We start from the raw sequence: 27,559 nt of genomic DNA, 5'->3' as shown, positions 1-27,559 counted from the left end.
CGCCTGGTCACCTGCAGCAGCCCTGTGAGGTCGGCGAGCGGCTGGGATTGTATGCCCAGCTAACATGCGAGGAAACGGAGGCTCAGTGAGGCGCGGCAACCTTCTGGCGGGACGCAGCTCCTTAGTACTACCGTGGGCACGGCAGCCGAAGCCCAAGTCTTCGCGGAACACACAGCCGCTAGGCTGAAAACGACAACTCCCAGAATGCTACTCGGAGAGGGGCAGGAACCGGAAGTGAAGTCGGAGGTGGGGCTTGGTGGGTTTCTCTGCTGCTGCGTGAGGTGACGGGTTCAGGTACGCTGGGGCCTCGTTGCCGGCAGGGGTGGGGGCTGGGGGTCCGGCCTGGGAATGCCGCCTCGTTCGCGGGCAGGGCAGACAGGCGCCTGGGGAGCAGGCGCCCGCCCAGCAGTCGTGTGGCCTCATGTACCCCACCTTCTTGGCGCTGTTCCTTCCTGCTTCCCGTCGTGCTCGCAGCTTATGGACCAGACTGGGCTTGCACGCGGTGTACACTCGAGATTGGGGTCAGGGTGTTCTAGTGCTGAAGGTGACCGAGGAGTGGAGCCGGCTTTGGTGGCTGAAACTTAGAACGAGGAGATGAGAGAAGTCTCCATCACTTAGCGCCCAGGGATATGCTCATCAGGTGGGACTTGGGTTAGGAAAAAGTTCTGAGGCCTCTGTCAACGCAGAGATGGTGGAGTGGAGGATTTATTAATTCAGCAAGTCTTTATTGAGCGTCTGTTATGTACGAAGCTCGTTGCCAGGCACTGAGGATGTAGTGAATGAAGCAAACAGAACACTTGCTTACATTATAGGAAGGGGAAAATTCAGACAAAAAAAAATAAGTAAAAAGTGTTCCATGTTGGTTAATGAAAATCTGAATGAAGTGAGGAAGGTAGTCATATAATTATCTAGGAGAAGAGGATTGAGGTAGAAAGACCAGCAAGTGCAAAGGCGCTAAGGTGGGAACATCCTTGGTATGTTTAAGGAACAGCAACAGCAAGTAGACCAGATAGTGCAGAGAACAATGGATGATCATTAATTATCAATATAGGCCATTGTAAGTGTCCAGACAAATAATCAGTAAACAATCTATACTAGGAATAGAAGAGAGTTTTATTCTAGCCACATTGAGGACTATAGCATGGGAGACACAGATTCAAGAAGCACTTGAATTGTGTTCCTCCAGGCTACAAAATGGGGCAAGCTTATAAAGGCAAAAACTGCAAGGTTACAGTTAGTTATATGAGTTATTTATCAAGAATTATAATTGGAGGTGGCAAGAAGTAAGGGTGCTTATTAAGTAAGGATTGGTTGGGGTCTGAAATTGTTGCATAGTTACAAGGGGAGACCTTGAGACTGTAATATTGCAGCTGGCTGGTGTTAGAGTATGACTGATGGTGTCCTTGGGTGTGGTACAGTTCAGAGAAAGTTCAAGTTCTCAGTGATGCAGCCGTGCCTGAGACCAGATCTTCAATGGCCATCCAACCCCATTTTTGTATTCCTGAACTATTACTCCATTTTAATTTCAATGTCATCAACTTGAACAGGTATCTCACAGAGATATATTATGAATTACCAATAAGTTGCATAAAAAAAAGCTCAGTATCATTAATAATCAAACAAATGCAAATTAAAACAGTGAGGTTCCACTACACAAAAATGGTTAAAATTAAGAACCCTGACAACAGCAAATGTTGGGGATGATGCAGACCATCTGGAACTCTCACAGACTGCTGACAGCAGTGTGTAATGTTACAATCATTCTGGGAAATTGAGGGCAGTTTCTTAGGAGTTAAATAGCACTCATCCTATGACACAGCAAATCTGTTAGTACTTAGCCAACAGACAGGAAAACATATGTCCACAAAAACGCTTGTATGAGAATTTCTTGGCCGCTTTATTCGTAAAAGCCACAAACTGGAAAAATCTCAAATGTCTATCAACAGGAGAATAAACAAATTGTGGTATATTCATGTGTGGAATACTGCTCAGCAATAAAAAGGAACAAACTACTGATACATGAAGCAATATATATGAATCTCAAAAACAAGTTGTGGGGCAAAATGCCAAGTTCAAAAGAGTACACACTGAGTCCATTTAAATAACATAGGGCACAGCTAATCTATGGTTATAGAAAAAAGAGCAATGATTGCATTTGGAAAGCAGTGAGAATGGGATGGAGATTGACTTGGAAAGTGCAGAAGGAAGGGAACTTTCTGGAGTGATGGAAATGTTCTATATCTTGATGGGGTGTGGGTAATACAGGCCCTACACACTTGTCAAAAACTCATTGAGCTTGTATATTCCCATCCCTCACTTCCCACCCCTTCAAACCTCTCCCCACCATCCCTCCCAACACACAAACTTGTTGAGCTACACCATTTAAAATCTTGGCATTTTATTGTGTGTAAATTATACCTCAAAAGAATTTAAAGGTCAAGGTAACTAAGAGAAGAGCTAAAAATAAAAGGGGCTAATTAAAGTGATTTGAATTTTAGTGTTTCATAGGGAAAGTTGATGAATCAGGAAGTAATGGTGTAAGCATATGATTTCAGGTTAAGGAGTAAATTACCAGAACTAAAAACAGCTGGTTAACAAGTGTTGCTCCCCCACCCCCCCAAGGTGGAAGGGGTCAGAGAATTGATCATTACTTTTCTTACAACTAAGTCTTTTTACCATGTGCATGGATCATATTACATAATTTATTTTTTCAACGATACACTTTTCCTAATACTAGGTAGCACACTAGGCTCAGAGGAGCAGCCATGAGCAATGGTTATACCATTCTTTGTGACACTTAGCTGTAGACTAGAACACTTCTTAGTCATATCTTCCTCAAGGATTTTGAACACCACTTTGAAATTATTACATTAGTTAAGTGTGTTGTAACAATGGTTCTTCATTTTTTTCTACCTCGGCACTTCTGATGGATATTAGCCGTTTCCACTATGACTGTGGCTTTCTGCTGCAGTGATACTGAGTTGGGGGAGGGAATGTGTGCAACCTAGAATTCTTGGTTGGTTTGGGGCCGCTCTTCACCATAATTTTTGGCTAGCTCTAAACCTCCCAGGATGTTTCTAGTACAGGACTTTGCATAGAGTAGGTGCTCAGTAAATATTTGCTAAAGGAATGGTTTTGAAAATAAACAGAAACATAATGGGATAGGTGGATTTTGCCATCTCTGTCTCGCCCTCAACTCATACGTGCATTTCAAAGAATACAGTAAATGAACTCATTATCTGTGTCACTGCAGCAGTGAATAATCTTTGATTTCTTGGGGTTGTCAGGAGTTGTGCTTGTCTTCTAAGAAGTGAATTTGGCTTCCTTACTACTGAAAGGTTTCTGTGCTGACTTATTTCTCTAGAAGACACACATGCTTTTCTCAGTTCAGTTAATCTGTGTTAGTATTTTACACACTTCTACTCCTTCAGTAATGCAGTAACCCTGTTTGTCATTTGGATATAGGGAAATACCTCTGCAAGTTAAATAATGTAATGTCTCACATAATTGTGCCTTTTCCTAATCTGGGTGAAAAGGACAGAGGACTAAGCACATGGACTGGAAGTTAGAAGGGAGCTCTCAGAAAACAGAGTCACACGTGCTGCAGGAGCAAGAAGTCACCCTAGAGGACACAGGTGAAGATGGCATCTCTGAAAGCTTCCAGCTTCTACAGATTGACGTGGAATGTGAGCATCAAGAGGAGATGACCCTGCCTACAAGCAATGCAGTGTGGCGCTCGGTGAGTGGAATGGATTGTTTATGGTCACGGGCTTTGAGACGACGGAATGTTCCAGAGACCCCTGTTCTAAGGATAGATATTGGTAAAAAAAAGACTGGGAATGAGTTAGGTGTATTCCCAGGGATGAGTTTCCTGGCTTAAGGTTTCAGTTCCATTTGAGTCATAGAAAAAGTAAGTAAACTTAAGAGGAATTTTTGTACACCTCAGAAGGGTCAGGAAATCTCAACCCTGTCCCTAATAAATTTACTGTGACCTTGGGCATGTCACATCTCTTTTCTGGGGTTCTGCTTTCTCTAAACACAATCTAGTCCTTTTTTTTTTTTTTAACATCTTTATTGGAGTATAATTGCTTTACAATGGTGTGTTAGTTTCTGCTTTATAACAAAGTGAATCAGTTATACATATACATATGTTCCCATATCTCTTCCCTCCCATTTTTTTTTTTTAACATCTTTATTGGGGTATAATTGCTTTACAATGATGTGTTAGTTTCTGCTTCCCCTCCCATTTTTGTTTTTAAGACTAATACCCTTTTTCTCTCCTAACTTTAATCTAAATTTAAAAAATAATTAAGTAACTGTTTGTAATATTCATTTTCCTTTTTGGTGCTTATGAAGTTCTCAAACAATTTTGTTTTCTGGATAACATAAGAAAAATGTCCAAAGAAAACAGAGACACTGGGAAAAGATAGTTGCAGCAAAGAAGAGTAAAAGAAGACAAGAGAAAGAAAGAAGAAAAGCCAATCGTGTAGAAAATTCAGGTAACAATAAATCAGATTGCTGGTGTAATTATATTTATTTCTTAGCAAACTGGTATCTGCCTGTTCCTAGGAGAGTTAGGGATAGTGTTTTTAAGTAAAACAAACATCTGGGAGATAGGACCTATTAGCCTATTTTGTTGGAAATCAAAGTATCAAAGAGAGCAACATTTGAGGCTGCCTTTCAAATATAAGCTGTCTAGTGCATGTATGTGTTTATAAGCTCAGAAGTAGAAAGAATGATAACAACAACAGCCAATGTTTATTCAGTACTGTGTGCTAGGTTCAGTGCTAAGAATTTTACATGGATTACCATAAGGGTAAGTACTTTTATTATCCTCATTTTCTAGGTGAAGGGATTGAGGCTCAAAGAAATTAAATAACATGTCCAAGATCATATAGGTAATAAATGAACAAACTGAACTCTTAGATCCAGCAGTGTGCTCCAGAGCACTCATTTCACCGTTCTGCTATACCTAAACTGCCTAATGAGTGAATACTTTGCATGAGCTTCCAGTTTCTCTTCATATGCAAAAATTACTCACCTGGCTGGGGAGATTTATTTCTTACTGAATAACATTTTTCAGTTTTTCCGTGTTTATTCCTTTCTGATATTTCTACTCTAGGCATCTACCCCCAGCACAGCAAACGTTTTCTGAGATCCTTAACCAAGGAAAGACTTTTGGAAGCCAAACACTCAGGACCAAGACTCTGTATCGATTTGAGTATGACCCACCATATGTCTAAGAAGGTAAAACATCCACTGAACTCTGAATTCCTGCTCACCTGAGGGAGGTCCAGGTGGGAACAGCTTTCACAAAGAACATGACCAGCTCCAGCTTCTATGATTCTCTGGTAAACCAGCAGATGTGTTCAGTTTTCTACACATGGCTACTAAGTTCTGAGGTGGCTGTTGTAAAGAATCAGGAAGAGAATAGACATATGGTTTAGTTTAAAAATTTTTCCTGTATCTTCTGTTTTGAGCCCACTGCCTTTGCCTCTGTGCTTATGGTATCCCCAGTCTAGATGGAGCCTTTCAGGTTGAATTCTCCAGAGATGAAATCTTTGGCCTTCTGCCGGGGAGAGGAATATTCGCCTGGTTGCATGTTGTGGGGAGATTACCTGGTGGGAGGTCTTTCTACAATGTGTGTGTTTTAAAAAGCTGCCCATTTACCCTGTCGGTGAAGGAGGGATTTTTCACTCTATGATTCTGGGGATGGCTGAACACACAACACTCGACACTGGACAGATAAGATCTATAGCAGTTTATTGGTCACATATACTCAGCCCAAGGGGAGGATGACACTGGACATCATGCAGGGCCACATGGGATTGCACTCGGGAACAGAATGAACAACCAGGGGCCGTGGGGGGTAGTTTTTGTAGTATCAAGAAATTAGATTCCTACAGGAAGATGTGATTGGTTTGCTGTAATAATTCCATGGGCTGGCAGAGAATTGAAACCCACTACTCAGGGATAGCAGGAACCCTTTATCAAAGGAATCCCTTTGATTAAAAAAAAAAAAATTGTTTAGCTAGTGAACCTTATCCATGGGAGCAGAATTGGGAGGGGAACTTGAGTTAGGCCATTCAAGGCCTCTTATTTTCACCAGCTATCAAAGCGGCACACAATATTGGGCCTTGATTTTAGGCCTTACACCACAAAAGAAATCTGTGTTTTCCAACGTCCCTGTTATACATGCTAGTGTTTGCATGTTTTTCAGAGAAATTAGGATTAGGATTCTTCCATGGAACCTCTAACTATAGTCCTCTGAAAAGGTCAACTAAGAATTTTCTAATGTTTATATTAATTGAGATATCAGATTAAATCAAATCCAAAGCTTTTTTTTTTTCCTGTACTGAACCAAATCAGGCCAGATTGTGAAACTACCTTTCTATACGGGTGATATCTCTAATAAATCAGAATGGAAAGTTAAAACTTCCAAACCTATGACAACTCCTGAAGTTAGGGAGAAGGTGCCAAGTTTAACTGATGGAGTATAAAAACATCTGTGCAGTAATCTAATCTCTTTTTGATAAACAGTAGCCATCACATGGTAAGATTTTTTTATATATATAAATTTATTTATTTTATTTATTTATTTTTGGCTGCATTGGGTCTTCGTTGCTGGGCACGGGCTTTCTCTAGTTGCAGTGAGCGGGGGCTACTCTTCATTGCAGTGCGCGGCTTCTCATTGCAGTGGCTTCTATTGTTGTGGAGCACGGGCTCTAGGCGTGGGATTCAGTAGTTGTGGCTCACAGGCTCAGTAGTTGTGGCTCACAGGATCTAGAACGCAGGCTCAGTAGTTGTGGCGCACGGGCTTAGTTGCTCCACGGCATGTGGGATCTTCCCTGACCAGGGCTTGAACCCGTGTCCCCTGCATTGGCAGGCGGATTCGTAACCACTCTGCCACCAGGGAAGCCCACATGGTAAGATTTTAGGTAAAAGCTAAAAGAAAAATTTTATATATATATATGTATATATTTATATATACATATATATCAGCAGATCCAGAAGGAGGGAGAGGTCTTGGTTTTCTGGGCTAGTATCATTACCTTAAGTTTCATCTATAAGGTGTGATACCATGGGATGTAACACACGTGCATACATGCATGTACTCACTCCTGGAGTAAAAGGGCCATTGAATTCATGAGCTTTCCCAGAGTAGTATTCAGTGAACTTACTGAGTAACCATTTGTTGATAATGAATTTAGAAAGAGTGGGCATGTTCCTACCATAAATTGTCCTTACTTCTTCGAAGGAATTAAGTAGACTGGCTGGACAGATCCGAAGGTTGTATGGCTCAAATAAAAAAGCTGACAGGCCATTTTGGATCTGCCTCACTGGATTCACCACAGACAGTCCCCTGTATGAAGAGTGTTTGAGGATGAATGATGGATTTTCTAGTTATCTGGTAAGCCTCATTTTGCATATTATTTGGATTGTCATCTGAAAAGTAGGTTGGAGGGGGTAATAGTAATTTTTCTTTACTTTTTCACATTTCAATGTAAAAAAAAAATGTTTATGTGTATATATGTTTTCACTCTTACAATCTTTAAAAATTTAGAACCTCTCATCAGTTCTTACGTTTTAAAATTTTCATCCTTCCACTGCATTGGCAAACTAATATTACCAGTATCTAGGGCTGTCTTTTGTATCCGGTGTATTGTATGCTAGACTATGTACCAGGAATGTTTTAGGGACATGCCATGATTCCTTTCTTGTTCTTAGTAGTGCAGAATTAGGGAACATGAATTTTGGGGGGAAGAGAGAATCCTTATGGAAGTAATATGGATTTAAGATGAGCTTTATGGAGTACTAAGTTACTTTCAATACTTTCTCTAGGATCTCTTAAATGTAGTGATTGACATACAGGCAAGAATCCAGATCAGTGCCTAAGAAGTGCCACTAAAAGTGCCCTTGTGTGTTTGCATTATGTAGCTGAGACTGGGTAGTGTGGCCTTCTCCAGAGAGGTCCTCTGAGGCAACGAGTGTGAAAAGCACCCTATGTGGTGCTGCACAGTTAGTCGTGGTTGCTGTTACCTTAATGATCCCTCCTGTAACACAGCCATTCCCAGCTTTACTTTTCTGTATGTGTTTTATGATTCCTGTATGTGAGCCAAACAGATCCACTCTAAGAGCCACGTAGTTCAGTCCCCTTGCTTTCCTGTCTTCATGCTTTTCTTAGGTGATTTCCTCTACTTTGAATACTTCTTCCTTTTGTATGTGTGTCAATCTCACCTCTTCAGAAACCCAGTTCCAGCATTCCCTTTGCTAGAACATTGTCCCTGGTGTTGTCATTCCCTCTCTGTAGTCCTGGGGCATGCTCCCGGTATGTCTCTTAGGGCCTCATTACCACTTTCTGTCTCATTTTGTAGGGTCGAATGTCTGTACCTTTCTACTTCTGCTACCCAACTGAGCACTTTCTGAGAACAGGTTGTCAGACATGTATCCTCTTGATGTACCTGGAGCCATGCCTGTTAGGAACTACATGCCCTGTAACTAGTTGCTGCAGCGTGGGCTGTGTCTTAACCTAGTTCACACTACATTGGATTGTTTACATTTTTCAGCTAGACATAACAGAAGAAGACTGCTTTAGTTTATTTCCTCTGGAAACCCTTGTGTACCTGACTCCTGACTCAGAACATGGTATGTACTTTACTGCATGCATTCATGTAGCACATTGCATCCAGCCCTTTATTTCATTATTCCCGGGGTCAGAGTTTGTTAAAGCCACCCAAGGTGTATCCAAGAAAAAAAGGAATGGACGTTAATTGCACACCTCTTATGGACAGAGACCTCACTGAATGCTTCATATTTGTCCTGCCATGTGCACAGAGCTGCACAGATTTAGGGTCTCCATCCTCAGCTGGAGCTTGTGAGTTACCTGGTAATCCTCATGAGTTTTCCTTGTCACCTCCTCATATTGACCCTTCTCAGATTGATGTTAGATAAATATTTTTTTCCCAGAAAATCATCTATTTCACATAATTTTCAATTTTATTGTATTAAGTTGATCTCAGTATTCTCTTCAATTTTACCTTCCTTTGACATTTTGCCTCCTTTCTGAATCCTAATGGTGATTTGAGTCTGCATATTTGATTAGATATGTCTAATTAATTGACATTTAATTGATCTTTTCAGGGAATTAGCAAATATAATTAGCAAATCTACTCTCTTTTTGTTTTCTATTTCATTAAATTTCTACTTTTATCATTAATAATTCTTTCCTTTTACAGTCTTTGGATTTAGAAATTATAAAACAGATTGACCTCAGTGGCCTTCATTTTTTCATTAGCTCTTGAAGATGTTGATCTAAACAAAGTTTACATCCTTGGTGGACTTGTGGACGAAAGCATTCAGAAGGTAGGTGTACATTTTAGGCCTGACAACTGCATTTTGAAAAGTGGCACTTTCTTTTAGAGAAAGAAATCCTTGCCCTGTCGTAATCTTAGGCCAAAAGGCCTAAAAACTCAGAGGCAATAGGAAGTAGGAGCCTATTCTGCCTAGGTTGGCCCTCCTACTTGCCAACTTCCCTCTCTTCTCATCAGCAATGTCAGCAACACTGACCTGACAGAATCCAGTCAGGGACTGGAATGGGAAGTATTTAGTAATTACATAAATAACCATTATTGAACTCCTTTCTTCTCTCCTCTCTTCAGTCCTGCAAGGATGACTCTGATCTTGACCAAGGAAGCTTTGACTCAGCATTCTTACCAGCTGTTTGTTCTTTGTGAAAGAGCAGTTTGTTCCTTCTTAGGCCATCTTCCCTGTTGACAGAAGTCTTATCCCATAATCTCTACCTTAGTAGGACATTCAGATTTCTTTTGTTGAATTGGAATTTTATTGGAATAATTGGAGTTTTGAAATATGTTTCTATTATACAAATATTTGTTGAGATAATTTTTTAATATTTAATTAGCATATTGCATAGTTAATAAATAATGATATAATGGTTAAAATGTATAAAAAGGAGCACAGTGAAAAGTAAGTCTGCCTCTCATCCTTGTCACCCAGTATCCGCTGCATGAGGCAACCATGGTTTTCTTGTGTATCCCTCTTGATATAGTCTGTGATCACACAAGTATGTGTTTATGGGTATATTTTATATATATATTTTTTTCATATATGTGAGTGTATTTTTTCATGTATATATGAGATACATACACATATTTGACACAGATGATACTTAATTGAATTGCATTTATTCTAAAAAAGAGTTCCATGACTCCATAGTGATAATCTAAAAAATGGGCAGGAGGTGGGGGGAGGAGAGAGCTCTAAAGAATGCCAGTTAATAAATGAGAAATGCAAAATAGAATTGAGAAATCATCATTTTGTCACTCTCAGTGTAATCACTGATTCAGGGAATTGACTGAACGAAAGGTTGTGAGGGAACTGACTATTCCAAGTGTTCTCGAAGTACCAGCCCACAAAAGTGTACCATTACAATAAAGTGATCTGGAGGTCCCTATCTTAACAAATGATCAAACCTAGAATCACCAGTAGTGACATGTGCCTCCTGATGTGATGGAATCTTACCTGTGAAGTATTCTTATTAGAAAATGTTTAAACTGAATTTAATCATAAACAGATCCAGGATGTGAGACATTCTACAAGACACCTGGACCAGACTTTCAAAAAAGTCAATGTAATGAAAACTGAAATAGTCATAGGGGCTATTTAAGGTTAAGAGAGATTAAAGAGACATAACAACCAAATACAGTCTTCCACAGCAGAGTGACATCCCCTTTTTTGAAGCAGACAATTCTAGAGGGCCAGTGAGCAGTGTATGATCTATAGATGTGCAAATTTAACACACTGTCCTCTTTTTATTTTCCACCAACATTTAAACTGAAAAATAACTGGCACAAAGATTTGTTTAGTTGTTACTTAAGAGTTTGGCTTCTTCACAGAAATATGCTAAGAACAAGATTTCTTCAAGGGGAGTCATTTTATCTTTAAATGTTCAGAGAACAGAAACTAGACTATAAACTCCTTCAGGGCAGCATCCAAGTTTCCTACTAACTTTGAATTCTGTACTTCAGAGTGATTATAAAGGAATAGACTTAAAACATAATCATAGCTCATATATGCAAAGGAGTGTTATCCTTCAGAGAAGTCCTTTAAGTAGCTGTACCTTTATCCCATCTGAATTGCATCACTTAAAACATTTTTGGATGTCCTCTTTTGGAATTGTGTTTCATGTGAATCTGAGAGGCAGGTAGTCCAGTGTCAGAACAAAGAAGGTGCTAGGCCTGCTTCACACTGTTCCAGTTGGTTAGACCATACTCACAGTGGCCAGTCAATATGGGACAGTAAATGAATAGACATTGACAAGCTAGAACAAGTTCAGAAGAGGTTGACCTGAATAATGCAGGGACTCAAAACTAAATCATAGTCAAGGAAAGGTCAACAGAACTGAGGTTGTCAGTCTGGAGATGAGAGGATTCATAGGGCATGATCCCTGCCTTCAAGTGTCTGAATGGCTGTCTTGTGGAAGGGCCATTTTACTTGCCTGGTGTGGCCCTGGGGGAACAGAACTAGGACAGATGACTGGAAGTCTCAGGGAAAATAGAAAATTTGCCTCAATATCAAGAAGATTTCCTATTAACTGCTGCTATCAAAATTGAAATGGGTTACCCTAGGATGCATGAACTCCCTGTCACAAGAGTTGTCCATTTAAAGCCAGAGGCCATCTGGGAAAGTTCATAGAGGATAGACAAACATTGGATGGGTGGTTGGAGTGGAATAGTTAACTACCGAGGTCCCTTCCAAACCTAAGTATGCTAATTTTCTCAGTAATCTAAACCTTTAATCCTGAAATTACAAATAGTTAGATGACCTTCCCAGAGCTTCTTACCAGGTAGTGAGTATCATTTAAAGTTCAGTCCATGACTCAGGGACATCTTTAAAGGGACACTAGTTACTGTACTCTGACACTAAATGGCCTCAGATTGTTGGATTTTTTGAGTTCTGCCTTCTTTTTGTAGTTTTCAGAGCCTTTCCTTTTCATTGGGCTATATGCTGTCATACCTTAACGCTGTCTTGTTGCTGGTGGTATACCTGACTCGAATCCTGTCTCCCTTATTTCTAATTTGCTGCTGCCAATTGGCTATGACTGAAAACTCCAGATGTCCAGAATTGGGTCTTACTGAGTTAGGGCCAGGAGTGTTCTCCTCTCATTGGTTAGACGGCTTGGATTTTTGGATGCAGATTGTGGCTGCAGATGTGCCTCTTTTTACTTATTTCCTTCTTGGTTGTAAGTAGTAGTGAGTGGAAGCCAGCAGATAAATGAATCCCAAATAAGTGAGGTGTTGCTGCACAAGCCATTTTTCCTTATCTACATTTTCTTCCATTCTACCATAGGCTACTTAATTTTAATACACTTATCATTTAATTAGGATTACAGAGGGAAATTGGGGTGGTGGTACATTTAGGGTTTTTACAGTTTGCTCTGCATATTACAATGAGACTATCTTTGTTATTATTTTTATAAGAAAAATATTTGTGATTTACAGAAGGTGACATTTCAAAAGGCCCAAGAACACTCTGTCAAGACTGCTCGCTTACCAATCCAGGAATACATGATCAGACGCCAGAATGGGAAGAACTATCATTCAGAGATACTGGCCATCAATCAAGGTACTGCTCACATGGCCCATGCTTAACGTGTATTAGTTCTGATGCTGCTTCTTTGCATTGTGTTTCAGTATAAACGACCCCTGAAGCAGTCTCCCCTGTGACTGATATGCTTGGACTTTACTGTATGTACTTTGTGACATGTATTCTGGCCTCTCAGAGGCAGTTTTCATTTTCTTCCTGGTTCCCAACTATGTTAAAGATAGTTGAAATTGTTCCCTTGTCCTAGAATGCCATGCCTTCAATCTATCATTGAACAGTGAATTCCAATCTATCATTGAACAGTGAATGCCATGCCTTCAATCTATCATTGAACAGTGATTCAGTTCACAGGCATCTTGGCTGCTCCCCTCCACATCCCAGGCCACGTCAGGGCTTGTTTTGTTCCCATTGTACTGTGTTCCTCTCTGTTGCAGCATTGTCCATTCACAGGCCTGTATCTCTCAGTGTAGGCTGAGGTCCTTGTAGGTAAGCAGGGCCTGTGTCTTTACCTCTGTCTCCCCAGGATCTAGTACCGTGTGTGGTAGAGTAAGTTTGTTGAATAAAATATTCCAGAACACTTTTTTCCTCATTAGTCATTTCCTAGTTCTTTTTCTTCTGTATGGTCACTATGTTTTCTGTTTACCTTTCTAACAGTGTTTGATATCCTGTCCACTTACTTTGAGACTCAAAACTGGCCTGAAGCATTGAAGAAAGGAGTTTCTTCCAGAAAAGGCTATACTCTTCAGAACTCAGTGGAATGATGGACAGCCTAAGGTTGCAGCTGCAGGAGGTGAAGTTGCTGGAGTTGCCTTGACCAAAGAACAGATCAGAGGATGGTGGTGGTACTCATTTGCCTTTACTTGACATCTTGGCTCTTCACTGGGATAGGAGTTACTAACAGGGACCATATTTTATGCTCTTTTGTATCTCCCGTAGTGCCTGGCTCACAGGAAGTGCCCAGATATATGTTGACTAACTAAAAAGTTTACATAATAATGAATTAGCCCTAAAACTACATGGCTTTGGATGTGTTAATTCATCTTCTGTACATCTATTTGTGAAATACCTACTCTTTAGAGATAGCTTAAATAATCAAGTAAGTATTATTCTATTGAGTCTAATTTTCACTACACGGGCACCATAAAGTTGTATGACTTTCTCCAGCCATCTCGATCATGCTGATTTTCCCCAACTCAAGTAATATGTTGTACATAGGCTTTGCAGGACCAGCCTTTCCTAACCTAGCCCTGCTTTAAGCCCCCCCATAGCACTTTTTTCCATCTATGGCTCCTACTCTGTCTCCCCTATTCTGAGTATGAGCGTGGAGGGCTTCTCTCTTCTGAACAAGTAGTCTCCTAACAATTTGTGGGAGTACCTTTGTATCCTTCTGAGCCTTGTGCAAACTAGATTCTTCATATATACTTGTGATTAACAGGTCAAAATGAAAAGCAAAAACACAGTATTGATAAGTCTAACTTGAAAAGAGCCAGAAAATACATTGCATCTGACACAAGCATGTTAGGTAACCTAAATCTCGGTGATCTTTTCTCGTGTCCTAGTCAGGTAGAGTTGCTTCAGTTACTCTGGCCAGTTTGGGTTAGTAAACTTGGTAACTAAACTGCTAGCAAATTCAGAAAATGTATTCTATATCTCAAAAGAGCCAAAAGGTTACTTCTGTGCTCTGTCCCCTCCCCTTCACAATTTATTCCCTCAACAGCTATGATCACTTGATAAATTGTATCAGTTTACTACTTAAAAATGGCCCAGTCTTCAGGAAACATCTTTAGGAATATATAATGCTGCTTGGTCTTTATCAACATATTGAATAAGTTCTATAATCTCTGTCATCCAAAAGGGACCTCCTATAGATAGGCTTCAGGGTCTGTAACTCTTATATATATTATCAGGGAGGTCTCTGACCCCAGAACCACTGACCTGGATCATCTGTCAGGCTTCATTTTCACCTTTAAAGGCTTTGCTTAAAATGCAAATTTCCTCTCCATCACAAACCTCTATTATTTTTTCAAAACCCAGGCAGGTAGTTTTTTGTTTGGCTTCCTGGAAATGATCCTAACAAAGTTAAGATTTGGCTAGACTTGGAATCAGAGATCCTAATCATTGTAGTATCTACAGAACAACAAAAAACTAGACATGTCCAAAATATCCTATAATATGAAAATGAAATATTATACAACTATTGAATTTTTAATAGCAATCATGAAAGAAATATATTAAATGTTGTTTGAATCAAAGTATATAACAAAGTAGTATATAAAGTAATCCTGTAGTTCTAATTTGAAAAATATACATTCACAAATAGTTGAGAATGTAGGCCAAGTTAAAGTCTGTGCCTCGGTTTCTTCAACTGGGAGGTTAAGTGTCTTTGCAGTTACTAAGACTAAATGATTTAATCCATGCAGAACACTTTTGGAACAATACTTGATACGTGGTAAGCACACGATAATTGTTAGCTGTTACATACTCACCCATTAAACAATAGGATTACAAGTGGTTTTTGTTTGCTTTATATTTTCTACGTAGTCTACATTTTCTTTGGTGAACATGTTTTACTATCATCAGAAAATAACTTATTTTAATGCTCACTTGCAGTTTATTATAGAAGCTGCACTCTAGCAAAACTAAAGGAGTTAACATCAAATAAACCATAATAGTAACTTTTCGTAAACTTTATTGTAAAAAAACAAAAAACTACATCATTACTTTATAATGATTTGTCTCACCCACGAGAACGTGAGTGGCAGCCAGTAACTTTTTAATAAAAATATTTTATTTAGGACTCTAATAAGACATCTTGTCTTCTGAAGATTTAATGAGGAGAGGTTCACCTGAGAAACATTCCCCCCAGGGAAACCCAGAGTCTCTTGGCTCAACTGACCCATAAAAAAGCCCACATAGATCAACTTTCTGCCAATCTGGAGAAGATTTGTTTTCTTTGATCTGCTGTCATGTGTTCACAGGCTTCTAAAACGTTTGCCAAAATCAAAGTCTGCTGAATGGTTTTTGCCTTAACCCATATTCTTCCATTCATTCCAAATACTATCTCCAGTGGGTAGAGTTTTCCCACTTCTTGTAGGATTTCACAGTCTGGAGCTAGCAGCCTGGTGAGGAAGAGAAAGAAAATGAAAATAAAGTGGCAGGGTGTGACCTGACTTTCCTTTAGAAGTCTCCTTTTCTGAGCAGTTCTCCACAGTTATTCAGAGCTCCACCAACATCATCCCAAGAACAAGGCACATGACAACGTTTGCCCTCTTTCTTCCAAGAAGCTTACCACAGGTCACAACGGTGGACTATCCTCTCCAAAGAAATCAAACTCCCTATGTCACCAACTTTACAAAAAATGTATAAAGTTCTTCCTCCACATTGTCAGAGCACCTTAATTCTTGACTTTCAAACTGTAGCTTTTTTACTGTCTATGGTGCTAAGAGAACACTTTAACCTTATTTTCCTGACCATGTAAGTTATTCCTTGGTATTAAATTCAATACTTGGAGAGGAGTGTTGACTCTTTCAAAACATAAAGGTGCTGCTTGGTTAATAACATACTTCTTTAATCTCTTGAACTAATTCTGCAGATGTGCAGAATAAGTAGCAAAGAGATATGCAAGATATGCAAGAACCTCAGTGGCTCTAGGAGTAAAGCCCTTTAATAGGGCATAGCTTTGGGTAGGTAAAGGTCTAAACTTAACAAAGAATCCGCTTCTGGGAACTACTAAATCTACCAGGACAGAAAAGAAGGAGCTTTCTGTGAATGTCTGTATAAGCTTGAGGATCATGTCAGCCTAGCTTCATTTGGCTTCCATTATAAGAGAAATTTGATGATATTGTACAATAGTAAATTGCACCTGTATACAAGTGACTAAGAAGTGGGGGAAGGCCAGTTTTCACATTTGGTATGAGTATATCAGCTATAAGGAACAACCAACCTTCCAGCAGAGAAATTCAGACTCCATATCAACACAAACTATAACGCCAAATACATCCGAATTTGATGTATTCACATTGAGAGGATGGGACTAAATGCATGAGTTTACAACTGTGCTAAAATGGATACTGATTTTTAACTGAGGAGCTATAGCTATTGTTATGAAGAACCTAAATCCCACAGATAAGTCAGCTTTCTAAGAAGGTATAATATAAAAGACAACAGGCAAGCCAGAAGGCATCAGGACTTACCTTCTAATTAAGCCCAAAGTCACTTTAAAAAGCAGACCATCCTGTCCAATCACACCCATTCCATTGGCTCGTCCACAGCTGTCAATACAGACCATCTCTGGTTCCATATCTTTATTAGCAACCACAAACTGGCCATAGATGAGATCTCCAACCTACAATGATAATTAAAAAACAGTTCATTTCCTCTCAACAAACCATGCTATAGGTGCTGCTGTTGGTTCTTTTCCATAGGTAGCAATGCCAGCCACCTGCAGTTCTGTGGCTAAATGACTGACTACACTCCAGGATTCTCACAGTCACTCTGGAGTTGTGCCTTAAAAGAAGGCAAAATTAACGCACGTACCCCTACCTTTCCCCCACCAGAAAAATCCCCAGACTGGGAGCCATCTCAAAGCCAGAGAATAGGACTCCCCTGGTGGCACAGTGGTTAAGAATCCGCCTGCCAATGCAGGGGACGTGGGTTCGAGCCCTGGGCCAGGAAGATCCCACATGCTGCAGAGCAACTAAGCCCAGGTGCTACAACTACTGAGCCTGCGCTCTAGAGCCCCTGCGCCACAACTATTGAAGCCCGCGAGCCTAGAGCCCGTGCTCCTTAACAAGAGAAGCCACCGCAATGAGAAGCCCACAAAGCGCAACGAAGAGTAGCCCCCGCTTGCCCCAACTAGAGAAAGCCCACGCACAGCAACGAAGACCCAATGCAACCAAAAATAAATAAACGAATAAATAATTGATTTAAAAAAAAAAAGCCAGAGAATACCCTCTGGGGTTACACTGTAAAATACAGTAGCCACTACCCACATGTAGTTATGTAAACTTACATTTAAATTAATTAAAACTATATATTTAAAATTCAGTTTCTCAGTTGCATTAGCCACATTTCAAATGCTCAGCAGCCATGTGTGGCTAATGGCTACCATAATAGTCAGTGCATATGTAAAACATTAGCATCATCACAAAAAATTCTATTACACAGCACTGCTTTAAAGAATTACAGAAACCCCTGGCATGCAAATTATTCCAAGCAAAATGGAACACTGGTAATTCAGTGACATTTCTCCATGCAAGATTTACTTTAGGGGCTTCCCTGGTGGCACAGTGGTTAAGAATCCACCTGCCAATGCAGGGGACATGGGTTCGAGCCCTGGTCCGGGAAGATCCCACATGCCACGGAGCAACTAAGCCCATGCGCCACAACTACTGAGCCTGTGCTCTACAGCCTGCAAGCCACAACTACTGAAGCCCGCACACCTAGAGCCCGTGCTCTGCAACAAGAGAAGCCACTGCAATGAGAAGCCTGCACACCGCAACGAAGAGTAACCCCCGCTCGCCACAACTAGAAAGCCCGCAAGCGTCAATGAAGACCCAACGTAGCCAAAAATAAATATAAACAAATTTTTTTTTAAAATTTTATTTTAAAAACCTCAAAGAGTTGAACTTCAAAATGACAAAACTAAGGAAATGGGAGAGTAAACTTGTTCTGTTAAGTACCTAGTATTGTTAGTTCCTCAAGGAACTAGAGGAACAAAACATTTTCTGCCTTTAGAAGCATTTGGTTTCGGAGGGCAGTTAGGATATACATATAAACAACAAACTTCATTCAAGGCTGAATCTAGTAAATAAGAAAAGTGACTGAAAATTAGGGATGTTTCTATGGAGGTGGTGGTGCTCAGCCTGGGTCTTGAAAGATAAGCATGTATTCCACCGGCTAAGAAGGGGAAAGAGTAATCCAAGCAGAGGGAACAGCATGAGCAAAGGTACAAGGGCAGGAAATTATGAATTCAGCAGTGCTCTTAAATAGTTTGGTGTGGTTCAGGCAGGGCCACATGGAGGATATAATTACGGATGAGGGAAGACCTCTGGAGCATAATACCAAGGAAACATGTAGGCTTTGAAGAACTTTTTTTTTTTTTTGAGAAAGGGGTGTGTGAGGCTGTCAGCTCTTAAAAGGAGGGGCAAAAGTGTACAGGCAGGCTTTACTAAGGAGGTCAGTGACTAAATCCAATCAAGGGATAGCTAAGGCCTGAACTTGCAAAGTGGAAATAAAGGGGTGTTCATGGAAGATCAGAGAGACTCAAAAAGGATCAATAAGATAAAGCAACTAAAGACACAAGAGAGGTGAGTGAGAAAGGGCAAAGAAACCACCAAATTTCTGGCTTGCTTGGATGGACAGGAAGAGTATGGCCATGCTACCTGAAAAGCCCAAATTGAAAACTTGAGGTAACAAGACTGCTCCTCTGTCGGCTGCAAAAAGGGATTGTTGGGAAACAGTGATGTGACTGAAGCTGTGAAATGCCAGTCCTGGGACCCACATCCAAGATAGATGGATGGCTGATATGGCAATTTCCACCACTCTTCTCTCCTTCCTCTCTGAGCCTATGGCTTACTTCCTTGTCTGGTGTATATGGACATAACAAATAACAGAGAGAACACATATAACCTTCCAACTCAGTAGAGATGAAAACATCCAACAACATAGCAAATGTAAAATAAGTATCCCAGAGCTGGAGCATCTGAAGGAACTCTTGAAGCCTGGGGTGATTACACAGATCCTCCAAGATCATCCTATACAACTAGGGAAACAGGATCATTCCGGTAGCCTTCTGGATATTTGAGTGTTTAGGGAACGGATATTTCTTTTACTTTTGAAACCAAAGGTCCTGTCATTACCTGCACATTTGGTCTGTTTCTTTTAGTTGCACCTTCAAATGACAAGTAAGACAAAGAAGCTGGCTCACTCCCTCCAACATCCACTTTGAATATATCTCCAGACTTAGCTGTCACTATGCCAATCACATGGTCTCCTTTCACTGGGACATACTACAAAAGAAAACAGAATGAGAGCACAACCACAAATGACAATCATTTTTAAGACATCTTCAGCAAGTCCTTAGTGGTTACTTTATGTTTGTCATTGTAAATATTTAGAAAATACTTTGAAATCCATGTTTACAAATCGATAAAAATCTTACAACAAACTTTATTATGTCACTTTCAGTAAAAGAAAAACAATCACATGATAAACTCTCGGGTTTCCAGCTTCTAACAGTCTGTTCATTTACGTCACTATCACCTACCTCTTCTGTATTCTTATCAGAAACTCTCTAGCTTCTGTTTGCATATGAGTACAGTGACACAGGGGTCCTTACAACCAAGGAAGGCCATTCCATTGTCAGACAATTTTTTCCTATGTGAGAGTTCTTATTTATTCTAAGAGAAACTGAGCTCCCTGTGACATCTATTCATTAAGCCTGGCTCTTTGGGACCCCGAAAGACAAGTCTTCTGCTCCCTGACCTATGGGATTTTGAAGACAATAACCATGTCTCACAGCCCTTATCCCCTTACAGGCCAAGATTCCCAGACTCCTTTCTCTCCTGGTCGCCCGTCTCGGGCCACGTTCCAGTTGTTCACGGTCCCTCTAAAGGAGGTGCAGAGGTAAGCACAGGACTACGGTGGCTCTTGGCTAGCCTTAACAGAAGAGGGCTCCAGGGCCCCTTCCGTGCTTCTTCCGAAGAGTATTCCCAGCCCTCTCCCGGCCGTACAACCCCTCTGGAGTCGCAGCTCACCCGCTTCTGCTGCGAGTCCACCCAGTAAACGCCACCGCCGTTGCCACTGCCGGGCTCCTTGTGACGGAGGCGGCCGCACTTAGTGACCAGCAGCCGGTCGCCGCAGCGCCGCAAGCCCGGGCCGCACACCACGCGCCCCCGGGAGCGCGCCCCGGCGTTCAGGCGCAGCGGTCGCTCCCCTGCACTTCCTGGGCCTTCTCCGTCCTCCTGTCCAGGGAGCAGCAGCTCCTCACCCGGGAGCACCACCTGCTCTAGCACCGCACGTGCCGCCCGAGCCCTGTAGCCCGCAACAACAGCCGCCGCCTCGGCCATAGCGGGCGTTACCACACAGTTTCCGATTTCCGGCTCAGCGTCCAATCGCCAGCCCGCCCCAGGCTTTCCGTTTCCGGCAGCACAGGCCTGTGGGACTTGAACCTGTTGTGAAGCCGGTTAGTCCTGGGCCGGCGGGTTCCCTCAAGGTGGCTGTGATTGTGTCTCTAGCCCCCGCCTGTCCTGCAGTCTGTCTGCAGGTCCGCAGCAGAAACGCGCAGCTTGAGTCAGTCGCGGAGCACCCACTTCCAGTGTCTCGGATCGCAGAGTGGGATACAAGACGCCGCCACCTTTGTTTCCGTGGGAACCTTGGGAAGTTAGCAGAGGGCCTTCAGGAGTTGGCTCTCTCTTCTGACTCCGGCCTCAGAAGGACTGCTGACCTTTTGCCAGGAAAAGTATTTTCTTTTTCAGTGGGAAACTTGTATCTATCCACATTGTGGAAGACACAGGGAAGAATCAGAAGAAAATGAAACGTGTTAGTCTTGCAGCCCCGTTTGTCTCCCTTGCTAGGCTGTCAGCTAGTTCTCATTCTTGGTAGCGCAGGTTCTGGCACGAAATAGATAATACCTGGTGAACGAATGAATGTTAACATTTTGGTGTGCGTTTCTCCCTAGGCTTTTTTTTTTCCCCGCAAATATATACATATCACATGCATATTTCCACATAATTGAGCTGCCCCTACATGGCCTGGGAAAATCAGTAACTGCACTTAAATCCTTGCTGCTGCTGTCGCTGGAGCACGCTTTAGTTGCCTATGTGAGAAGCAGCTGAATTGCAAATCAATAGCATGTCAGGTCTGCCCTTCTGACTTTCAGGGCTCTCACTTGAAATCACAGTTTCATCTGTCAACTGGCACCTCCAATTAGCACTCGGTCAGATAATCCAGTAGGAGTCAGAGCTCCTGGGGACTGGAAAGGCTTGGCTCTGACCGATGGCTTTTAGCTGTCCTCCATTTCTTCTGCCCATCTCTGAGGTATCTGCTTCCAACCTTAATTTTTAGAGTTTTAGGATGTTTAAGACAGATGATCTCTAACATACCCTTGAAATTCTGTAAGATGCTGCTGAGCCAACTGAATAAGATAATAGAGGCCAACTGAAGTGTAACTTTTGTTGTTTTGCAGTCAGATTATCACAGGAGCTGTTCTTGGTCGGTTACCTTTTGCAGAAGGAATGGCACAGATTCTTTTTCTCTCCTCCCCACTCCAACCCAGTTCCAGAGGGTCTGGATCCAGCAGGTATTCGGTGACCACGACTACCTTGATCGCGGCTGACCCAAGGCCATGCCTGTATAGTACTCAATGACGTCGGGTCTGGGCCAGACAGAGTGAGAGGTCAGGAGATGGTCCCTGGATTGTCCCTCAGGCACCCCCACATCAATAGAGGAGTCTCTGTCAGAAACTCGGCCCAAACCTGGCTGAGGAGGCATATCAAGGGCACTTCTGTGTGGGAAGCACGTGGGCATCCGTCTGGCTCATTCCCAAATCCACAGATGAAATCAGAGGCCTGGAGAAGAGTAGTCACCTGAGACCTGAAGCTCAGGCCTGGAGGGGTTAGGTTGAAAGCATCTCGCAGGCGGTGCCCTGCACGTCGGGCCCAGAGGGCTGGGCACATGGGAAGGGCACCTGGCCTTCACGCCGCGTGCCGCTGTGTCAGTGCTTTGCCGCCTTGGCGTCGTGCGGCCGATGGTGAGTGACCGCGCATGGCCGAGGCCGGGGTGGCGGGCAGGCCTGGGGATGCAGAGATCCGTCCATGTGCAAATGGCTGGAAGCCAAGACCGCAAGCAAGTGTGCGGAGACAGTCTCCGAGCCGCGGACCCAGACTAAGGCAGCACGCCAGTGCGGTGTTGGGGTCCAATTGGGCAGCGGTTGCGAAGTTCGCGTTTCGGAACGGCGTGTGCAGCCTTTTCTTGGTGTGAAAGTGGCCGCTGCGACTGGGAAATGCAGATGAGGCCCGGGCCAGTGCAGTCGGCGGCGCGCTTTCCAGCGTCGAGGCCGCGTCTTGCTTTCGGCCAGAGCTTGGGGTCTTCCCAGCAGATCCGCCTGGGTGGATTAGGACCGCTTCTTGTTTGGGGGGCTTGACGGCCTGGAGCCAGTGCAGCAGGGGCGGTGCTGCCCTCGACTGCCTCTGGGATACACCTTACCATTTCTCAGTATTTCCCTCGGGGAAATGACCGAGTTGCCCTTCGGAGAGGTTGGGCCGGACCACGGCCTTCTGGACTCTTTCCCAACACTTCCTTTTTAGAAATCTTGCTACTTGAGAAGTTGGAAAAGTGGTATCTCTTGGTTCCTTTTCTTTGTTGACAGGTGGAGTCTGTAACTTTCTATCAACAAGACTAATTGAGCTTTTGCTCTGAGCCAGAAATTCAGCTGAAGCACCTTCCATGCCCTGGGGGAGTTCACTGTCACCACGTGAAAATACCAAGGGTTACGGTGTCTGTAACAACCTGATTAGGGTGTCAGCCCTGAGAATACAAAGGATGAAATGATTGCCTCTGTGGGAGGAAGGTAGGAGTCAAGATAAGTGTCCTGAAGGAAGTAGTATTTGAATGAATCTTTAAATTTTTTTAGTTCACTGGATTCTAAAAATTACAAATGAACTGCATGCTGATTTTCCTGTTGTAAATTTATTTATTTATCTATTTATTTTTGGCTGTGTTGGGTCTTCGTTGCTGCGCCCAGGCTTTCTCTAGTTGCGGTGAGCGAGGGTTACTCTTTGTTGTGGTGTGCAGGCTTCTCATTGCGGTGGCTTCTTTTTATTTTTTTTTGTTAACATCTTTATTGGAGTATAATTGCTTTACAATGGTGTGTTAGTTTCTGCTTTATAACAAAGTGAATCAGTTATATATATACATATGTTCCCATATCTCTTCCCTCTTCCGTCTCCCTCCCTCCCACGCTCCCTATCCCACCCCTCTAGGTGGTCACAAAGCACCAAGCTGATCTCCCTGTGCTATGCGGCTGCTTCCCACTAGCTATCTATTTTACGTTTGGTAGTATATATAAGTCCATGCCACTCTCTCACTTTGTCACAGCTTACCCTTCCCCCTCCCTATATCCTCAAGTCCATTCTCTAGTAGATCTGTGTCTTTATTCCTGTCTTGCCCCTAGGTTCTTCATGACCTTTTTTTTTCCTTAGGTTCCATATATATGTGTTAGCATACAGTATTTGTTTTTCCCTTTCTGACTTACTCCACTCTGTATGACAGACTGTAGGTCCATCCACCTCACTACAAATAACTCAATTTCGTTTCTTTTTATGGCTGAGTAATATTCCATTGTATATATGTGCCACATCTGACTCTTTTTGAATTATGGTTTTCTCAGAGTATATACCCAGTAGTGGGATTGCTGGGCCATATGGTAGTTCTGTTTGTAGTTTTTGAAGGAACCTCCATACTGTTCTCCATAGTGGCTGTATCAATTTACATTCCCACCAACAGTGCAAGAGGGTTCCCTTTTCTCCACACCCTCTCCAGCATTTATTGTTTCTAGATTTTTTGATGACTGGTGAGATGATATCTCATTGTAGTTTTGATTTGCATTTCTCTAATGATTAATGATGTTGAGCATTCTTTCATGTGTTTGTTGGCAATCTGTATAGCTTCTTTGGAGCAATGTCTGTTTAGGTCTTCTGCCCATTTTTGGATTGGGTTGTTTGTTTTTTTGTTATTGAGCTGCATGAGCTGCTTGTAAATGTTGGAGATTAATCCTTTGTCAGTTGCTTCATTTGCAAATATTTTCTCCCATTCTGAGGGTTGTCTTTTGGTCTTGTTTATGGTTTCCTTTGCTGTGCAAAAGCTTTTAAGTTTCATTAAGTCCCATTTGTTTATTTTTGTTTTTATTTCCATTTCTCTAGGAGGTGGGTCAAAAAGGATCTTGCTGTGATTTATGTCATAGAGTGTTCTGCCTATGTTTTCCTCTAAGAGTTTGATAGTTTCTGGCCTTATATTTAGGTCTTTAATCCATTTTGAGTTTATTTTTGTGTATGGTGTTAGGGAGTGTTCTAATTTCATACTTTTTTTTTTTTTTTTGGCGGTACGCGGGCCTCTCACTGTTGTGGCCTCTCCCGTTGCGGAGCACAGGCTCCGGACGCGCAGGCTCAGTGGCCATGGCTCATGGGCCCAGCCGCTCCGTGGCATGTGGGATCTTCCCGGACCGGGGCACAAACCCGTGTCCCCTGCATCGGCAGGAGGACTCTCAACCACTGCGCCACCAGGGAAGCCCCTATTCCTAGATTTTTTATTCTTTTTGTTGCAATGGTAAATGGGAGTGTTTTCTTAATTTCACTTTCAGATTCAGTCTTCCTATCCCCCAGCCTTCCCTCCTGACCCCACCTGAGTGGAGACCTTGAAAATTGTTCCCTGAGGGCCTTTTGTTGCCAGCCAGAAGCTAAACGAGATAGGTGCATCATCCCCTTTTCCCTGCTGAGATCCTTCTGCCTACTCGCCAGACCTTTGCTCATCCAGGATCAGTCTCTCAAGCATTGTCTCCCTAATGACCATAGGATATAGTGTCACACTATTGTTTGCTGGACTATTCTTCCTATTTTCAGGTGGTTAATGGTTTCCAGTATTTTGCTTTAGCAAGGGCAATGATTATTAGTATAGTCATTGGAATCAAATACACTTGGATTCATATCCCAGCTCTGTCACTCTCTAGCTGTGTGACCTTGGGGAAGTGTGTGACCTCTCTGAGCTTCAGTTTCTTTGCCAATAAAATGGGGAGTGATAAAAAGCATTGCTTCCTAGGATTTTTATAAGAATTACATGAGACAGTTAATATGAAGCATTGAGTACATGCTTAGCACATATTCATTGCTTAAGTATCAGCTATTAATTTTGCAAATATTGTGTCATTTAGGATTAAGTGGGGACAAAGGGATAATTATCTAAGCTTCACTTTTCTCATACAAAAAGGTTGGTATTTGGGGGTCCTTATGTATTAAGAGTCTCTGAGTCTTGTTTCTGAGGTTTCTGATGAAATGGGTGTTTAGAGGAGAAAGAAGTAGTTGGAGTGAGCAAAGAAGATTTCCCAGCAGAGCTAGAGTTCCAGGTTTGCATTATATTGAACTTGACCAAGATACTTACCTGTCTGGAAAGTTTATTGTGGCCTGACTTTGCCTCTTTACTCTAATCTTGGGTTTTTTCATTAATGCTTATTTTGTTAGGCCTTGTGTTTTATTGGCTGTATTGTGATGGACAGAGATTCTGCTTCTAACTGTGTGTTTTCTTGCAGGTCTGTGTGAACTGGAGAAAGTCTGACCTCCCTGCCTGGGAAAAGGCAATGCTGGAATTTGCACTTGCTATTTCCCGAGCTGATGACATAACAGATGACCATTTCAAAAAGCTCGAGGTGCACGGATTCAACCAAGAAGATGCCTGGGATATAGCTGCAATTTCAGCTTTTTATGCCATGTCCAAATGCCTTGCTCATTTTGTCAGTCTTGTTCCCAACAAAGAATTCTATTTGATGGGCAGAACCAATGATGTCAAAGACATCAGGAGTGAACCTGCTGCTCCCAAAGTATAAAAGTCTGAACAGAAAGGCCAGTGTTTACATTTCCAGCACATTGCATTATAAGACACCAGTTGGGAAGTAATTTTTTTAAATGTTTAGTCAATGGATAGGGAAGAAAGTAAATAAATTTGTTCCCTGCCTGCTTGATGAGATAGATCCTAAGGGACATGTGATATCTGGGCCTCGGGGAAACCTTTTACTTTTTTACTTTTGTTGTGATGTGAAAGGAGCATCAGGGACAAAGGAGTTCAGAGGATGCTTTAGGCATTCCTGATGAACTGATATCTGTGAATTTCAGCAACTGAAGTTGAACATATTTTAGCTTTTAAAAATAGTGTTACATGGAAATTGGTCTATATAGACTGTGTTTTGTTTTTTTTGAGGGGGGAGTTCGCGCGCCTCTCACTGTTGTGGCCTCTCCCGTTGCGGAGCACAGGTTCCGGACGCGCAGGCTCAGCAGCTACGGCTCACAGGCCTAGCCGCTCCGCGGCATGTGGGATCTTCCCGGACCAGGGCACGAACCCGTGTCCCCTGCATTGGCAGGCGGACTCTCAACCACTGCACCACCAGGGAAGCCCTAGACTGTGGTTTGAAATCAATTCTGTGTTAACATGATGGTATATAAAGGCTCTGAAAGGCAGTGGGTAAACAGAAGCAGGCACCAAGTTGTTCTATCTTTAGTGCCTTCTCCATTAACCTCCAGTGATTTTTATTTAAATCATGGTCATCTCAATAGAATTTTAGTCCTTATGTAGTTTATCCTTATTTTAGGGTTTAGTAAAAATTATTTGGAACAAGAAGGTTCTCATATTTTAAGAAGTATAAGAAAAAACCAACCCTGACATTACTAAGCGACTCGTTCTGCATGTTACAACCACCACTGCCTTAAGTGTGTGGCTGTCTTAACTTTTCAGGAGACATTTTCATTATCTAACTGATAGAGGTACATGCAAACCTACAAAATGTCTTTGTTTCCATTTGACTTCGTTAGATTCTCTAAATTGCCAGGGAATAGTTCTTAGTCAGTTTTAGGGCGATAGTTAATTTTGAATTGCCTGAACTGTGAAATCTGGTTATCTTGAGACAGCACAACTCTTGTTGCAGAGCTTGTGTTATTCTGTTGGAACTATATCTTAAATACCTTAGAATATGTAACCTTTTAAAACTGACTTTTGAGGGGAGGAGGCAGGGGCATAAAAAAAAAAGGAAAAATATTGAGTTTTATTTTACTTATTGAGAAAGTTAATAACATTGGTGAATATATCATGGTCAAGGTTTTATACACCAAAATAATTTTAGCCATTGGCCATAACTCGGGAATCAAGTAGAGGGCCTTTATTAAGTATCGGTTGCAGC

General features: G+C 42.0%; 2 protein-coding genes across 3 annotated transcripts; one reads left to right on the top strand and one right to left on the bottom strand.

The window, feature by feature from the left end:
- Nucleotides 1-202: 202 nt before the first annotated feature.
- TRMT10B (tRNA methyltransferase 10B) lies at nucleotides 203-13,636 on the top strand. Of its 2 annotated transcripts, none has more exons than XM_067743901.1 (9): nucleotides 203-294; nucleotides 3,537-3,739; nucleotides 4,391-4,499; nucleotides 5,123-5,247; nucleotides 7,259-7,411; nucleotides 8,568-8,646; nucleotides 9,296-9,363; nucleotides 12,519-12,642; nucleotides 13,276-13,636. In XM_067743901.1, exons 2-9 carry the CDS (start codon nucleotides 3,554-3,556, stop codon nucleotides 13,380-13,382), a joined length of 951 nt encoding a protein of 316 aa, XP_067600002.1. In that variant the 5' UTR covers nucleotides 203-294; nucleotides 3,537-3,553; the 3' UTR covers nucleotides 13,383-13,636. The 2 variants fall into 2 exon arrangements, with proteins under 2 accessions (XP_067600002.1, XP_067600001.1); XM_067743900.1 differs by having other exon boundaries at nucleotides 222-296; nucleotides 3,531-3,739.
- Nucleotides 13,637-15,387: 1,751 nt separating this feature from the next.
- Nucleotides 15,388-20,721, bottom strand: EXOSC3 (exosome component 3). The gene is made up of 4 exons (XM_067743904.1): nucleotides 20,379-20,721; nucleotides 19,482-19,631; nucleotides 16,815-16,966; nucleotides 15,388-15,740 (listed from the first exon to the last, which is right to left on the bottom strand). Exons 1-4 carry the CDS (start codon nucleotides 20,688-20,690, stop codon nucleotides 15,539-15,541), a joined length of 816 nt encoding a protein of 271 aa, XP_067600005.1. The 5' UTR covers nucleotides 20,691-20,721; the 3' UTR covers nucleotides 15,388-15,538.
- Nucleotides 20,722-27,559: the final 6,838 nt, after the last annotated feature.

This window comes from Pseudorca crassidens, chromosome 7 (genome assembly GCF_039906515.1).
Source record: "Pseudorca crassidens isolate mPseCra1 chromosome 7, mPseCra1.hap1, whole genome shotgun sequence".
In the NCBI taxonomy this organism is placed as follows: Eukaryota; Metazoa; Chordata; class Mammalia; order Artiodactyla; family Delphinidae; genus Pseudorca; species Pseudorca crassidens.
The sequence above is the reverse complement of the archived record's forward strand: the minus strand, read 5'-3'. Positions and strand labels throughout refer to the sequence as shown.

Bases quoted from the DNA above. Each gene is read 5' to 3' on its own strand.
- EXOSC3 (XM_067743904.1), bottom strand. From the start codon at position 20,690: ATGGCCGAGGCGGCGGCTGTTGTTGCGGGCTACAGGGCTCGGGCGGCA. The intron at 19,632-20,378 runs GTGAGCTGCGAC...TTTCTTTTGTAG, and splicing joins TGGACTCGCAGCAGAAGCGG to TATGTCCCAGTGAAAGGAGA. The intron at 16,967-19,481 runs GTAATGACAGGA...TTATCATTGTAG, and splicing joins GAAACAGACCAAATGTGCAG to GTTGGAGATCTCATCTATGG.
- TRMT10B (XM_067743901.1), top strand. From the start codon at position 3,554: ATGGACTGGAAGTTAGAAGGGAGCTCTCAGAAAACAGAGTCACACGTG. The intron at 3,740-4,390 runs GTGAGTGGAATG...GGATAACATAAG, and splicing joins GCAATGCAGTGTGGCGCTCG to AAAAATGTCCAAAGAAAACA. The intron at 4,500-5,122 runs GTAACAATAAAT...TTTCTACTCTAG, and splicing joins CAATCGTGTAGAAAATTCAG to GCATCTACCCCCAGCACAGC.